Below are 17,393 nucleotides of genomic sequence, written 5' to 3'. Positions count from 1 at the left end.
ATAAATATGTGGATATGAGGACCTGGTTTAGTGGAGGGCTTGGAAGTGCTGGGTTGGACCTGATGGGCTCAGAGGTTCTTTCCAACCTAAACGACTCTGGTTTATGAGATCCCTGATTAATAAAAACTTCAGGTAACCAGTCATAACAGTCTGAAGGAAAAATATGGATCTCTCATTGTGTACCAGTTTTACAAAGTACAGGACAGGGAAAATTCTACATGTCTTGAGGGACACATGAGTTTTACCCCCTAGAACTGGCTGCTACATGACTTCTAAATCAGGCCCTTGTTTTCCAGCCAAACATTATTGTGAGGTTAATATTATGGATGACAGGAGCCTCGTGCTTTGGTTCAGTGGGGTTTTTTTCTCATGGTGACAACTGTGACTCTGCTCAGGTGCTGCTTGGTAAGCTGCTGTGTCCACCCTCTTCTCCCAACTCTTCTGCTTTGGATTTGGATCCCTGACTCCTGCCTGTATCCCTGCAGTTCTCCACCTGCTGTTCTGCTTCATCCTCAATTCCCCTCACATTTGACCTTCACAAATAACTGTTTTCAAACAGTGACAAGTTCACAAGAAATTCCTTTAAATCAGAGCCTCCACTCTGATTTAGAAGGAGGAACACAGCAGGCGCTCCCAAAAGAGCCCATTCTGGAAAAGCCACAGGTATCTTCCAATACACAATCATTTGGTGACCTGTGTAAAAATCCCAGCTGGAAGAAATCACTAAATCTGTGCTGTTGGTCCTGGATACATCATAGAGTAGATGAATACTTGGAAAATCACCTGTGGAAATTTATCTCCTTTATTGGTAATTAAATGATCAAAATAGGATGTTCTGTTTCTTTCAGACTTATTCACCTTTTCCCCATCATATCCAATTTATTAAATGATCCTTTCTCCAACTGATCCCTTCTCTGTCAGATCCACAGCAGATTCTTGGCTGACAGAAGAGTGCTTGGGACTTGTGGCTTCCCAGTGAGGGGACAACCACTGCTAAAGTGTCCTCTAACAGGAAGAACCCTGAGCTATCCCTCTGAAATCAAACTTCCTAGAGGGACCTTCATCTTTTTAGGAGCTGAAAAATCTTTGTAGATTTGGGTACATCCCTGGCCCAAATCTCCTGAGGTTCTCCCACTTTCAAGTGAAAACTTGGGAATTCCAGCTGCATAACTCTGTCTCCTTACTCCAGTGAGCTGACAGTTGCTCACCTCTACCCTAAAGCCAGGGGAGCATTCCCTGGGATTTTGCTGATTTAAATATTTAAAAGCTTTTAAAGAGAAGAAAAAAAAAACCACCTACACTAAAAAGCTGAGTGTGCATACACAGGGAGCATTTTTATAAAGCTGTTTGTCAGATGAATCCCTCTTCTCTTCCTGTTGGAAAATTTTTGACCCATCTTATCTCTATTCTGCTCTGGGTACTTTACTGGACATGTGAACATCCCTAAAATGACATTCCAATATTTTCAAAGGGTGCCATAAAAAAGAAGGACATTTTTTCTGATCATGAAGAGAGTCTGCACAGGGAAAAGTTTATTTTTTATTCAGAGAAAGTAAATGCTTATTTTAAATTCAAAGAGCATCCCTGTTCTGATAACAGCTGATTTTCGTATCCTGATAGTAGTGGGTTTACTGAGTTTTCCAAAGGGATGAGGGAAAAGGTGTCAGAATCTTGAACAAAACTGGGAAAAAATCACAATGACTCCATTCTTGGAATGACCAATACTGGACAAGTGACCACAAACACCAAGAGCATCACTGAGACCTGAAAAGGCTGAATGACCAAGGGGATACCTACAAAAAATGCCAGGAGAAGGAATGAGGCTCTATTGCCACCCCTCTAAAAGCTGTTATTGCTATTAATAATATTTCATATAAAAATTTTATATAAAAGATTCAGTTTCTTATATTCTTAGTTTAGAAAAATGATGCTGGAAGACTGGAGTGGGTTCAGAGAAAACTTTAAGTGATTAAAAGAATTGAAACACAGCCTCGAGCAGAACTTCTCAAGAATAAAAATACAGAGGATGATGTGAACATGAGCCTAGACCTCAGTGGGACCAGAAATTAAAAGCACCAATGGATGCTTTAATTTAGCACCCAAAGTTATAATAAAACTGAGCCTGGAAAAATTTAAAAGAAGACAAAAGGTCTGATTTTTTACAGGGAATTAACCTGCAATAACAACTCCCAGATCATAGTTGATTGGATTTTCTGATGCAGTTGCTTTGCTGACAGATATGTTCCAAGCAGAATTAATTTGGGGAGTTCCCAAACTTGCTCAGATTGATCCCAGTGATCTTTCCTAGTCTATAAAATCTGAATATCTGCAGAACTTTCCTATGCTGCAGTTCACCTACAGCCCTTTTCCAAAGAAGCCTTTTTCCAGCCCCATTTCCCTGCTATGGTTGGCAGCCTTTTCCTGCCAGGCTGCTGAGGATGTGCTCAGCACAGGAAGAGTCTGGTGGAGTTCTCACTGAGAGAAAAAGCAACACCAAGGTGGAACATGTGCCAAAAAAACCCAAAAACAAAAAACCCCAAAAAACCCCCAATCTCCCCCCCCCCCCAAAACAAACGAACAAACAAACAAAAACAAAAACAAAAACAAAAACACAAAACCCCCAAACAAACGAAACCAACCAACCAACCAACCAACCAACAAAACAGCTGTAAAAAATGTTTTTTTCTCTAGAAGAACATGATTTGCACTTAGAAGATCCTACTCTCCTGTGTGGAGCTGTGCACTTGGTCATGTTCTAGTGTGTTTTATTTGAGGTGCAAACCACCTCCTTCCCTTCCCTTCCCTTCCCTTCCCTTCCCTTCCCTTCCCTTCCCTTCCCTTCCCTTCCCTTCCCTTCCCTTCCCTTCCCTTCCCTTCCCTTCCCTTCCCTTCCCTTCCCTTCCCTTCCCTTCCCTTCCCTTCCCTTCCCTTCCCTTCCCTTCCCTTCCCTTCCCTTCCCTTCCCTTCCCTTCCCTTCCCTTCCCCATCCCAAAGCTCCAAACAGAAATGTGGGAAGCTTGAAGCTCAACACTGCAGCATCAAAGCCTGATGATCACACAGGATTTTGGGAACATAGGAATTCCTTGGAGGAATTTCAGTTGGAAGCTCCACCACAGATGGAGAAAACCTATTACAGGCTGTTGTGGTGGCAATGTCTGAATCATGTGGATTGGGACAATTTAGCCCAAGGCACTGGACTGAACTAGGAAGTGGCAGATTCCCAAGGAATCCATAGGAGATACCCATGCAGCAGCTGTTTCAATGGATTTTTCTGTTCCCATTATGCTGAGCCAGCTTCTAACAGCCCAACAGATTCCCAAACAATCCATGGGAATAGAGGGAGATCAACAAAACAAATACTCACTTAAACAGTTCGTTCCTCATGATGGCTCTGTTGGTTTGGGGGTCGATGGCATAGACCATGAGGTCAGATTTGGTGTAATCCTCCTCAGAATATCCATCCCCAAACCTCCGTGCCCCAATGGATTCCACCACAACTGTAGCCCCTGGAATCTGGTCTTGCACGTAGCGTTCCAAAATCCTAAAGGGAAGATGAAGCTGGAAAGCTGCAGTGATTGATTTGTGCTGCCCACCACTGACCCCAAATGAAGGACTGATAGGCAAAACCCATAGGATGAGAAGGATTTTTGACCTTGAGAGCACTTTAAAAAAGGAATTGCTGCTCCATGTAACCTCTGAAATGCTGAACTGCTGAGAAAAGCTCAGCAGGGCTCAGACAGGTCTTCAGAAATTGTGTCCTTAACTCGAGCTCTTTGTATTTATGACCCCAGTGGAGTTTTAAACGGCTCACAGGAATCACCACCTATATTTCACACAAAATCCTCCTGTCAGCCTTTTATTAAGTTATATTATTCCACTACTTCCATTCCAGCCTTCCACAGGGTGCATTCCATAAATTTTCACCCAGAGAAACAACCACTTGAACGATTTTTGGTGGGATATTTCATCCAGCCCTCCAATATCACACAACATTTCAGGGGCTGCAACACCTGCTGCTCCAAAAAGCACCAGGTTTTACAGGCAGGAGGAAATTGGAATATTGGGCTGACACTTTTACCACAGGAAATAAAATCAAATAAACTGCAGCAGGATTCCACAAGCAGGGGAAAGAAAGGCTGATAGAATTTAGAGATAATAACATTATCAATGAAAACAACAACAACAACCAGACTTGCTAAAGTTTCCAACATGGGACCAAGGTAGGTTCACTCAAAGTCCACAGAAAGTTTTATAAACAAAGGTATAAATGCAAACATCATCAACTCTGAGAAAAAAAAGAAAAAAAAAAAAAAAAAAAAAAAAAGGAGAAATAAACCAGAGCATTTGGAAGTATAAAAGTTCCATCTAAACTTATAAAAAAAATATAGAATTTCCTGGGCTAATTGATATAATCAGAAAACCAAAAAGCAATAGCTGAGCTGGGAGGCAAAAGCAAGGGAACTGCAGGAGATGTATTGTCTGACCCATCAAGGATGCACCACGGTGTGGAGGAAAACACACCTCGCACAAAAAGGACATCAATGAATTTAAGGTGTTGCTTGTTTAACACAAAATCTTCTGCAGATGCTGAGGTTACACTGCTGCTGTGTTATTTTCCTGACACAAAATTTCCACCAGCTACTGATTTTTCAAGACTCCTGATGCACATTTATCCAAGCAACATTTCTTCTCTTTGTGTGGAAATTTAGTGTGCCCTTAAAACCAGTTGTAAGCTTTTAAGCTTTTCTGTAAGACCCTGAAAAAATTCAAGTATGTCAGAGCCAGGTCATACCTGAAGAGTGAATATATGGAATTACTGCAGAGAAAATAGGGATACAGATTGGCTGACATGGTGCTCATGGAGTGGTGTCCTCTGAACAAGCTCTCCTGTTGTCTGCAGATATGGAAAACTCTGCTTATCTCTGCTTCTGGCATGCTCTGCACTGGCAGCCAAGGTGAGAACCTGTCACACACACCTCAGCAACAATAATTCCCCCAGGGAAAGTCTGACAGCACCAATCTGGGATATGGAGATTATTCTAAAACCCCACCAAACATGATGGGAGTGTAAAGGGCTAAAAAGAAACCACAACCATTCTTAGAAGAGTGCTCGATACAATGGCAGAATGTTCAATTTGAAACACACAAATTGCATGTTTAGGTTAAAACAGAGAATAAAATCACACTGAAGACTGAAGAGCTACAATTAAAGAATTCACTTAAAAATAGGGCAGTTCCCTGTAGAATTATTTGAAAAATCCTTCAGCTGAACTTGTGATGTAGTCACAACACTGCAGTGTTTTAGAACTCCCCTGGAAAAGGCCTATTGCTTGTAGTGGTATTCATAAAAGCCACTTTTTTTTTTTTAGATTCCTACTTTTAGTAACAACAGCATCTGCAGCTCTGCTGTATTGATCAGCAGAATTCAAATTAAAATTACTATGTCACTTGCTTGGGTGGGAAGGGACCTTAAAGTCCATCCTGTATCACCCCCTGTCATGGGCAGGCACACCTCCCACTATCCCAGGCTGCTCCAGCCCCATCCAGCCTGGCCTTGGGCACTGCCAGGGATCCAGGGGCAGCCACAGCTGCTCTGGGCACCCTGTGCCAGGGCCTGCCCACCCTCCCAGGAACAATTCCATCCCAATATGCCATCTGAACCTGCCCTCTGCCAGTGGGAAGCCATTCCCTGTGTCCTGTCACTTCCCACTTTTGTGAAAATCCCATCTCCAGCCTTCTTGCACACTCCCTGTAGGTACTGGAAAGGGGCTTTCAGAACATTCCTGAACTGGTACTTCTGAGAACATCCCTAAAATCAGCAGATAAAAGCCCAAAATCTGGGATAAGGCACCACATTCACAGCCTGCTCTCAGTGTCATGTCCATGTGTTTACATCCACACCTGAGGTTGCTGCACCCCTTTCTTGGCAGACAAGACCCTGGAAAACACAGGATTAAATTTAGGGATTCACCCTGGCATCTCAGCAGGAAGTTATGTAGGAATTTAACAACACACTGTGTTTTTGGAGCACACAAAATATTTAAGAAATGGGGAAAAAAAAAAAAAAAGCCCCCAAACATTCTTTCTTTCAGGACTCAAATTCCTAAAAGATTTGAAGTGAGCAGTGTTGAAGATTCAATATCCTGCATAATTTTTGGCCAAAATTCTAGTTCTCAAAAATAACCTGGTGCAATAATAATGAGAAATTTGTATTCTAGGTATTTGAAAACACAAATTTGGCAACCATGCAGAGTAGAGAGCATCCAGCCCCAGCCATCAGCATCAATACAGACTTTTCAAGTGCTTTAATGAATTCCTGAATTCTGCTCCACTTCAGCCAAATTTTGGCCTTCTGGAGTCTTGGTGAGATTAATAATTGACAATGAAACCACTGGATTTTCCCAAAGAGACAAGGACCAATTCCAGTCCCTCTGGTGGAGTCAGTGATAGATTTGGGGGGATACACTGGAGTTCCAGCTCCCAGATTTTTTATTACAACATAAATAGAGCTCAGGAAAGGGTCTGCTCATCCTGTGGTGCCTAGGGTTTATTCCAAGCCTAAAAACATCCCTTTTTTATGAAACAGCCTTTCACAAAGGGTATTTTCCTGTCACACGTGTCCTGCCAGAAGGAGCAGCACATATACAATTCCCTCTGCATAGAATTATATATATTTAATATTTCATAATAATATTTAGAAAACAACCCAGACCTAATGCCTTTATACCCACTTATCCTAATCCTATAAAAGCAGAGAGTAGGGAATCATTAAGGGTAGAAAAAGCCTTTAAGATTCAAGTCCTACTGTCCCCCCAGCACCACCACAAGCAGATTGGTTTGCACACCAGAAAGGGAATCTGCTTTCTTACACATTGCTGAAGTTGCTTTCCTTCTCTTTGTGCTCATCCTGTAAAATCCTGCCCTCCAAAACCCCTACACACACTCCAACTTTTTATTTCAGCCTCATTTGTCCCAATCACAGAAGGAACATTGTGCTCATTTGAAGAATAATACCCAGGCACATCTCCCCTCTGATCCTGAGGACAATCTCCAGATCTCAGCACAAAAGGGCTTTTCCTACACTTGTCAGCAATTCCTGGGGAAAGCAGGAGTTTACAGCTTTATCCACTGCATTAGTGAGCTTTGGAGAGATCCATTACCACAATCACACCAGGAGTTATAGAGAGCAGGACTCACTGAACCAGGGCTTCCCAGCTGCCAGGGCGAGCAGCAAGTGGAAAATCTGGGGTTGTAGAATCTTGGGTCTCTAATATCCAACTTAATAAAGGTGGCCTGCAGTTATTAATCATCGTGATTGCTCAGGAGAGAGGGTGGAACAGGCTCTGTGAACACTGCACAAGCCCTGGGACACTCTCCCAGCAAAGCCAGGCTGGCTGGACATGAAACAGGAGACAGCCAGCTGGGGGCAAATGTCCCCCTATCCTATTTATTTCATCAGACTGGATCGGTTTAATCCAATTCAATAAATTCTGTTATTATCTAATCTAGTCCTTTTCTAAGTTTGCAATTTAATTTGGAATGAAACGTTACAGTGTGAAGAAGTGACAAAGGGGAGGGGAGGTGGAGTGGAGGGATAGCAGCAAAGTGACCCCAAACTGTTCCTGTCAGAGAGGTAAAGGACAAAACAGCTCCAGCTGGACCTGTGTCTGAGGAATGTCTCATAAAGGGCAGGAAACCAAGTGCCACCTGTGGAGAGGGGCAAGGGCAAGGTCACTGCCACCACCCCAACAGGCAAACTCCAATCAGCTGTAATTAGACTTAATTCAGTAATTATCTGGGAAAAATCATAAAGTGAGCACCAGAACATGATTTGTCCTGTGGAAAAAGGGGCAAGACTGAGTGATTTATACCCTACAGCTCAGATGTGCTCATTTTTTAACCAATTTGGGGACTGAGGAGAAGAAAAAACACAACTGCAGGGAAATCATCCACATCTAAAACATTTCCCTGAAGAGAGAACTGTTTGCTCCAGCTCCCAGATATAAAATTTATTGTCTCATATACTATGATTAGACATAAAATCTTATGTGATATGCAATGTACATGTGCTGTATATTATGATCTATAATTTACAGCAGTATTTACTGCTATAGTATTTTATAACATCTCTTTTAAGTGCAGCACAGTTTCTGTGTATTAAGTGGAGTTCCTTTGAAGAATGATGGCAGTCAGCTTTAGATATGCAAACCATTAAGTTGGAAGGTTCAACGTTCATATTCCAAAATACTCCCTCAGCAATAACTCCAAGATTCAGCACTTGATTCTACATTTGGATTTTCAGGAAAAAGGCTGCCTGGCCACTTCTGCATTGTGTTAGAGGTTCAGCATGAATCTTCCTTACCTGGGGAACTCCCTCATTCTTTTCAGGGCATAAAACTGACTGAGAAAGTGACTGTGTGCTGTGTGCACACAGGGCTGTGCCCTGGGCTCTGGGAGGTGCCACCAGATACCACTGAGCTCCCTTCAGCCTGTGCCATCCTGTGACTCTATATTTGATCCAAACTCTCATTTTAAGCCACTCCACTATTCCAGCTCAGAGGAACTGATGTGATACCTCATCTATACAGGAGTGTACAAAGAATTTACTTCCCAAGACAGTTCTCTTCCCTGCAGGATGGGAGAAGCTCAGGTCTCTCTTGGCAGTGTGGCTTATCTGCTCTGAGAACCACTTTGGCTGGTTTATTCCAGCTGAATTTCAGGAATGGGATGCCTCTGGACTGCTTCCAACTGAGGATAGGCTATGATTCCATCAAATGCTGTTCCTTGCCCAACAAACCAGCACTCCTTGAAACTTCCATATTTCAAGAACACTCTGGCATCTGTCTCCACCAAGTTTTCTGAAGGAGAGGAACACACACTGAATTTTCCATGAAGTCTCAGCCTATTTTCTCTGTCCTTCTGACACAGACAGACAGCAGTCTCTCTGCACAGCCATAATTAAAGAGAAATGGCAAATGGGACATTGATGTGCAGCCCAGAGAATATGAAAAGCTTTATGATATTAAAGCAGTTGGAGGAAAACACTGAATGACTGCAAAAGATCCTACTGGAAGTGTCAGGGAAGACCAGTCTATTGTATTCTTCAAAAAACTCCTAAACCAAATAGTGATGCTTTAAATCTTCTCTTCTCTGCTTTGCTCCCTTTATGTGGACCATTAACTCCCACCCATCTCTGGCTGTGCTGAGTGTGGAAAAACTGAATTATATAATTCTTAATACCTCATAACTCCTCTTGGAAATGACAGAACCTGGTATAACCTCCTCCAAAGTTGTTTAAACCACTCTTTATTTTATTGTGAAAAATCACTGTAATTCCACAAATGACCCACGTGCCTCCTTACTTAACATTCCCCCTCATCAACTGTTGGCTAAATGTTCTATTTTCAAGGATTAATACTTGCCAAAATGAGAGGAGAAAGAGCTGAGTAACCTGTGTAGTGACTAATTTAATTCATAGAACACAGAATGGTTTGTGTTGGGAAGGGATCTTAAGGATCATCTTGTTCCAGCTCCCCTGCCACAGACAGGGACATCTCCTACTAGACAGGGTTGATGGTAGTCTTTTTATCTGTTAATTAATTACACATTAAGTTTTTATAAAGTACTGCATTATTTTAAGTGGCTAAACTACTTCAGTCTGAGATTCGAAATAGTTTGGTTTTTCCTTTTCCCTTTTCCCTGGTTGCACAGGGAACAATGTGCAAAACATCACAAATTCTTATTTTGTTTTTATGGGCTGCACGAATTATTAAACCTGTATAAAAACAGAGAGAGGGTGATCTTTTAAATTTAAGAGGAAAACATGAGAAATTTGAAGAAAGCAATGAAATAAACAGATTTCTCTGTGAAACAGACCTTTGTACACAGCTACAAAATTATTTTTGAGATATTTGTTCTCTGCAAATATTTCCAGGAATTAATGGGCCAATTTCAAAATAAGTTGATGTAATTCTTCTGGCAAAGGCTGCCCTTAAAAAATTTATTCTTAGAAGAGAAGTTCTCCAGCTACACTGATCTGCTTATGGTGTTTTGAAGGTAAAGACTTCCCAAAAATTTGGAGAACTCAAAACCTGGTAAAATTGTGGTGTTTTTTAAACTGTGAAATACAGAATAACAGAATGGTTTGGGTTAGAATTGACCTCCAAGATCACAAAGTCCAACCATCCACCACCACGTTCACCACTAACCTGTGTCCTCATGTGCCAATTCCCTATGAGCACTTCCAGGTGTGAGGATTTAACACTTGCCTGGACAGCCCCTCCATATGCTGAAACCACCTTTTCCATGAAGAAATTCTCCCTAAAATCCAATCTAAACTTCCCTGGTGCAGCCTGAGGTTCTTTCCTTCTGCCACTTGTTACCTGAGAAAAGAGCTTGGCCCCACCTCAGTAGAGCCTCCTTTTAGGAAGTCATTCCTATTTCTAGGCACCACCTTTTTTTTAGGATGTTATTCCTGGTTCTAGGAAATCCTGCCTTTCAGGAAATTATTCCTATTTCTAGGCAATTCCTCCTTTCAGGATGTTACTTCTAGGCAATCCTTCTCTTCAGGAAGGTATTCCTGGATCTAGGCAATACCTCCTTTTAGGAAATTATTCCTGATTCTAGGCAACACCTCCTTTCAGGAATTTATTCCTGGTTCTCAGAAGTGCAGTCCCTGTGAGTTCAGCCCATTGCCTGATCAACTTCCTTGGTGGTTCTGACCTTCAAATCTCTCTGAGCCAACACACACTTGGCCCAAAACAGAGAGAGGAACATGCCCCAAATCTCCAGGATCAAATCCATCAGGAATTTTTCCTAGCCCAGTGAAGATATGAGGCACTCAGAGACTTTTCAAATGACTGGTTGGACCATCAACCCAAAGGTATTTCAAATTCAGTGGATAACAACAGGCAGGATGGACCTGTGGGAATCTGAGAAGTGCCACTCATCACGGACTGAAGTGACAAAAAGAAGGACAAAATTGGTTATAAACTATTTTCTATCCCATATTGGCTAATTCCATGACAGCAAGTAGAGAAAATTGTCTCTGTGTTACAAAAAGAAGCCACAAGTGCAAACCTGACCCCTGGAAGCTGCTGCTGATGTGGTGTCTGGGGGTTTTACTGACCAGATAAAAACCCTCCCTCACTCCCTGATCCATCCAATCCCAAAGCCAGGGAATTGTCTGGCATGTGGAGAGGAAATAAATTGATTACCCAATGAGTTGGTCTTTGTTTTGCTCCACAAGGGTGGGAGGAACGTTGGAGACAATCACTTGCATGTCCAACTGGTTGACCACAGAGACCTGGAAAGAAAAGGGGAATTCAATCAGCACTGCCAGGCACAATCCCCTTCCCATCCAACAGCAATGGAAAAATTCCTTTCCTGCCTCCACACCATGCCCTGATATCCAGGTTTCTTCTTTTAATTACATGTAAGAGAGCTGGGAAATCCTGCAGCTAAAGCCCATAGGCATCAAAGATTTAACTGGAATTTTCCAGGTCTGCATCAGAATTATGGATAAGGTGGGGACAGAAAAAGCTGCTCTTAGTTTAGACTTGACTTAGAGAATCTCAGATCTCCCACGGGGTGTATTCGAAATTACTTCTGAGCATTTGGGTGGTTTGGATGCCAGGAAAATCCTCCCTTGGAGCCATGCAATGTGCACCAAGGGAAATGGTAATTCAGGATTAATTCCACAAAATCAATGCTACTTTGTTAGAAAATCAGGAAGGAAATTGTTCATTTACATTGAAGTGATCAGTGAGAGGTTTTATTTTAATCTCCAATTGTTTTAGCTTCTCCTTCTATCATAAAACTGCACATTTTATAAATGAGCTTTTTCCTTAAAAAAAAAACCAAGAAAGAAAAACAAAGCAGGAAAGAATGTTTCTAATCCACTCTATACTTGCATGCTTTGTTGGAATAAAATTAAATTTTGGTTTTCCACTGAGGTATGGAGTGACGTCAAGGCAAATATCTGGCAATTACTGTTTTTATGCTATGAACCCATCCACTCCAATCCTGTAGAGGATTCTGGAGAAAAATTTGGAAAACTAGGCCAATGTTAAAGCTGATAAATTTAAAATCAATGATTCTAAAAGAAATAAACAAGCCCTAATTTTCCAAAGAGGTGTCATGGAAGCACAGCAGCAGAAAAGCCTGAATGTGTTTCCACATCAAACACTGATTCACCAGCTTTGAAGCTTAATTCAACTTTAAATATTCAAATGTTCTTGAAATGTCATCAGATGCCCTGATCAGCACGTACAGGCTTCTATGTAAGAAACACAGAATTATAATGAGCTCCAAATAAATTTTAGACTAAAATCACGCAACGGAACTGGAAAGGAATGATTAATTTAATATAATTAATTACATTAGTCAATTCAAGCAATGACTGTGCACCCAGGAACTGAAAACAGAGTAAAGGCAACACAAAAAACAAAAGCAGTAATTCTTTTAATATGGAAGAAAACACAATTTTCATCACTTGTTTGTGTATAAAACCAGGGTTAAGCATACATTCATGACAAGCTATGGGAAACCAAGGGTGTTGGACAAAAATCAAGCAACATTTGAGGTTTCCATGGTAACATTAACTTGCTTGTTATCCCCATTTGTAAAGGCAGGCAAAGCAGAAAATTGTTGGCAACCTCTAGCCCACGAGTGACATCCCTGTGATCCCAAGCTTTTTGCTCATCAGGCACTTGCCAAGTTTTAAATCCAGCAAGGCAGAGCCTACAAAGTCTTGATTGTGATATGGCACCAACAGATTCTTGGGAGTAGCAGGGACCCAAATGAGGAGGGGACTTGAAATCTCCTCAAACCCCAATAAACATTTGATTAAAGATGATATTTATGATATAAAGATAGTATCCACGATCTCAAATAATGATAGTGAATATCCACTATCTACATTTTCTCAGCACCTTAAGGTGCTTCCTTGCAGCAAACTCATTTGAAAATGTAATTCTTGTATCTCTTTCATCTCACAGATCCTGAGAAAGAAAACTTCACCACATGGAAGCAAACTGTCACCTCACAGGTGTCTGACTTGAGCTGCCCTGGTATCCCTTCCATGGATTGTCCCCACCAGCATGAAGACCTTGGACCAGGGGTTTTGGCAAGTCCTGTTGCTCCCAGAGCTGTGCCAGGCTCCAGGGAAGCATCCTGGTCCCAGTTCTGGAGGACACCCTGCTCTGCTCAGCTTCTTCCCAGCACTGTCCCTCTGGTGGTGACCTGCCTCTCTGCCTCTTCTCCTGAGACCTCTCCCCAGTGTAGCTCTATCTTCCTTCTCCACATATTTTTTTTTTAATGGGGGTAATTAAATTAATTTCTCCATTCTCTGTGCACTTTTTGAGCTGGTTTCAAAAGAAATAATACCAGAGAGCCTGAGCCCCTGATCCCACAGCAAGAAAATCCTGTTAAAATATTGGGAAAAGATCTTAGTGTATGGATCACACTCGGTGCATAAAATCAGATGTCAGAATGGCCTGGGGGGAAGGAGCTCAAAGTCCATCCAGGACACCTTCCACTATCCTAGGCTGCTCCAGTCCCATCCAGCCTGGCCTTGGACACTGCCAGGGATCCAGGGGCAGCCACAGCTGCTCTGGGCACCCTGTGCCAGGGCCTACCCACCCTACCAGGAACAATTCCTTCCCAATATCCCATCCATCCCTGCCCTCTGGCACTGGAAAGCCATTCCCTGTGTCCTGGCACCCCATCCCTTGGAAATTTTCTCTGTATTTCCTGTCAGCTCCTTCAGGCACTGGGAGGCCACAGTTTGGTCACCCCAAAGCTTCTCGTCTCCAGGCTGAACAACCCCAGCTCTCCCAGCAGAGCTGCTCCATCCCTCTGATCATCCTGGAGCCTCCTCTGGACTCATTCCAACATATCCATGTGCCAGTGTTCTAGGCAGGGTGGGGCTGGTCTGGAATCTCCAGCTCCTCTGAGCTTCCAGGCCTTGCTCAAAGCAACTGGGTGCACTGCTCATCACTCAGCCAGACATCATAAAGAAACCTCTATAAATTAATGAGACATCCTTCACTTTCTAATGTTAATGTCGATTCCATCTGGCTATATTTTAATATACCATTAGCGCCTAAATTACCTGAGAATGCCCCATCATTTTGGGAGGTCAAGTATGAGGGTGAAATCATTTATGTTTATTTGGTGAACTCCTGCAGAACTCACCACACCAAGGATTCTGGCTCTCATCTGTATCCTTTGACAGTGTTCCCATTAAGTGGATAATGCACTCCATCCCTTTCACATTATGCTAATATTGAGCCAATCCATCAAGTTTACAGGCTTTAAGGAAATTTAGCTTGGATGGTTTCAGTGGCTGGACTAAGTCAATGTTCTTTGAACAGCACAAAACCACGAGACTGAGGCCTAAAGATGGTGTCAGCTCTGAAATTCTGCTTTCTCAGGGACTGAAAAGTTCATTCTTAGCCCAAAATTATTCCTTAATATAAACAACTAAGGTTGGACATGAGCAGCAGGGACACAGAATCATAGAATCATGGCATGGTTTGGGTTGGGAGGCAGCTTAAATCTCATCTAGTGCCTCCCCTGCCATGGGAATGGACACTTTCCACTATTCCAGGCTGCTCCAAGCCCTGTCTAACCTGGCCTGGTACACTTCCAGGGATCCAGGAGCAGCCTGTTCCAGGGCCTGCCCACCCTCCCAGGAACAATTCCTCCCCAACAGCCCATCTATCCCTGCCCTCTGGCAGTGGGAAGCCATTCCCCATTGTCCTGGCTCTGCAGGCCCTTGCCCAAAGTTTCTCTCCATGTTTCCTGTAGTTTCTTCAGGTCCTGGAAGGCCACAGTGAGGTCACCCCAAAGCTTCTCCTCTCCAGGCTGAGCATTCCCAGCTCTCCCAGCCCTTCCTCCCAGGGTGCCTCATCTGGACACTCTCCAACAGATCACAAAATCTTTTGGTTTAAGAAATGAACAGCTTTATTCCAGTGCCTTCAAAAAATTAAGCACAAGCTCTTTATGGCTTTTCTTTAGGTCTACATGGAATTAAACTTCCTGCAGTATTTGAAATTCCTCAGGAATTATTCCATAATAACAATCCCTGGCTTGATACTTACGAGCACTTCTGCTTTGCTGCTCAGTCCTTTGCCGTAATCGTCAGTGGCAATGACCTGGAACTTGAAATAGGATCTCCTCATGTTTTTGAACATCATGGCAGTTTTGATCAGCCCTGTGTAAGCCTCAATCACAAAGCCTTCCTTGCCATCCTTGATGGGGGGAATGATGAGTCTGTACTGCATGGCACTGTAATTCCCAGTGTCCTTATCATCAGCCTAATGGGGAAAACGAACAAGCAGAGGCAAACAAGGTAAACATGCATGGAAGGAGTCATTAACCTTGTCCTTTAAATAAAGTTACATCTTGGCCCAGCAAATTTCTGCCACTCTGACATTTAAAACATTAGATCCCACAGCACAGATATGGCTGCTAATTTAAATGCTTCATTTAGCTTTGCTGCACTCAGTTTTGCTTTTCCAGCAATTTTTTTCCTCCTCTGTTGGCATTAAACTGCTCCAGAAGAAAGAAAAAAAATATTAAAAAGTAGAAAAATATAAGTTCACTTTCAAGTCTGAACAATACCTAAGAACTGCTTAATTCTGAGAAACCTCCACTGCCAAATTCTCATTGAAAAAGGAATATCAAAGAAAAACCATCTCAGCAACTTGTGCACACTTACAAAAGAATGTCCTTCATCTTAGAGATATTCTGATGGAGCACAGGCATTTTTGCTGCAATCAAATAACTTTTTATTAAAATAAGGAAGGATTGAGTGGCATTTCTGCAGTGGTGCACAGGGACCTGCTGGGCACCCCAGTTCAGGACACAGAGCTGCCCTGGCACCATTGCTGAACTGGAACAGAATGCAGAGCTGGCATCAACCAGGCAGCCCCAGGAATTTATTCCACCTTCCCTGCTCCTGACAACCCTGTGTAGCCCCATCCTGGCCTCTCCAGCCCCATTCCTTATGCTCCTGCTCAACCTGTATCCAGAGGGAAGTGTTTCCAAGGACCCAACAGAGCTTACCGTGCCCCTTCCAGGGATTAGTGAGGTGGCAGCTAATTAATGCCTGAGCACTCATTAGTCTTGGGCATGGCCTCAGCATCTGGGATACTTCAGGATCTATCAGCAGGTTTAAAAGGAAATATTGGCACTGCTTCTAAAGCCTTTTGCTTAAGCTAATGCTGGAATAAAAGCCAGCCTTAACTTTGAAAAGGTGCATGTAAATTCCACAGAAAATCCATGCTGCGCCACGAAGTAAGAATTAAAAGCAGTAAGGGCTTGTGTCAGCATGAAGAACTCATAGAATCATGGAATATCCTAAGCTGGCAGGGACCAACAGGGATCACTGATGCAACCCCTGTTCCTGCCCAGACACCCCAACAATCCCTTCCTGTGCATCCCTGGTGTCCAAACGCTCCTGGAGCTCTGGCAGCCTCGGGGCTGTGCCCATTCCCTGGGGAGCCTGGGCAGTGCCAGCACCCTCTGGGGAAGAGCCTTGTCCTGATCTCCAGCCTGACCCTGCTCCAGCTGCTCCCTGAAGTCCTGTTCCTGCCCACAGACAGCAGAGCTTGGTGCTGTTTATGAGACACCACAGCTGCTAAAAGAGAATTATCTGTGCAAGGTCATTAAGCCTTCAATAGGGAGCCATTAATCATCACTAATTGTTTCCTCACCAGCACTGAACAAGTTCTATATGGTGGAAATCATCCCTTCTGTTTTTTTTTTTTTTCATTTTCAGATAATTTTTCAGGGAATACCAGCACTGGATGAGTGATTCAGGTACTCAAAGCTGTGTATGCTCCATGTTACTACAACTTCTATCAGCCCAGATTCCCAGACAAAATATCCAGCACTTAAAGGATAATATCCAGGCTGGTTTAGCTGGAAAGAACAAACAGGTTTCATTCAGCACTGCCCAAAAGATGAGCTCCTGGAATGACACTGGCTGTTACTCTTCACAGACACGCAACTGATTAAATTCCCAGCCTCTCTCAATATTTTGCTTTCCTATAAATTCATAAAGCTTCATTTGGCTCAACTACCAAAAGCATAAACTTGAAATGTGTTAAATTTGTTTTGCTCTCCAGCTCCATAGCTTTTTTTTAAGGCTTTTAAAACTGAGATTGCTGCCTCCTGGGTAAGCTCAAACCCCTTTATTAGTGATTTTTGGAAAGATGGGAAGGTTGAAAAGCTTTCTGAAATTTACTCTGTTCTGTCAGTCAAAGAAGTAAAGATATCAGAGCATTCCAGCTTTCCAACTGGCATGGGGAAATAGAACCCCACAACATCCCAGAGTCAGCAGATGGGAGTTTGACAGGTGGAGAGTCAGGAAAATTGTTTGTTTT

At 42.8% G+C, this 17,393-nt stretch overlaps 1 protein-coding gene across 9 annotated transcripts in view; it reads right to left on the bottom strand.

The window, feature by feature from the left end:
- The window catches only part of PCDH15 (protocadherin related 15), a gene marked incomplete at its 3' end in the record, with an annotated part of 626,608 nt that overhangs the window by 23,808 nt on the left and 585,407 nt on the right, over nt 1-17,393 (bottom strand). For all 9 annotated transcript variants that reach the window (XM_079312511.1, XM_079312506.1, XM_079312514.1 and 6 more), the window contains 3 exons: nt 15,105-15,320; nt 11,217-11,305; nt 3,365-3,541 (listed from right to left, as the gene is read on the bottom strand). In XM_079312511.1, the coding sequence (XP_079168637.1) occupies nt 3,365-3,541; nt 11,217-11,305; nt 15,105-15,320 (482 nt within the window). The remainder of the gene's footprint in view (nt 1-3,364; nt 3,542-11,216; nt 11,306-15,104; nt 15,321-17,393) is intronic.

This window comes from Erithacus rubecula, assembly GCF_903797595.1.
Source record: "Erithacus rubecula genome assembly, chromosome: 9".
Classification (NCBI taxonomy): domain Eukaryota; kingdom Metazoa; phylum Chordata; class Aves; order Passeriformes; family Muscicapidae; genus Erithacus; species Erithacus rubecula.
The sequence above is the reverse complement of the archived record's forward strand: the minus strand, read 5'-3'. Positions and strand labels throughout refer to the sequence as shown.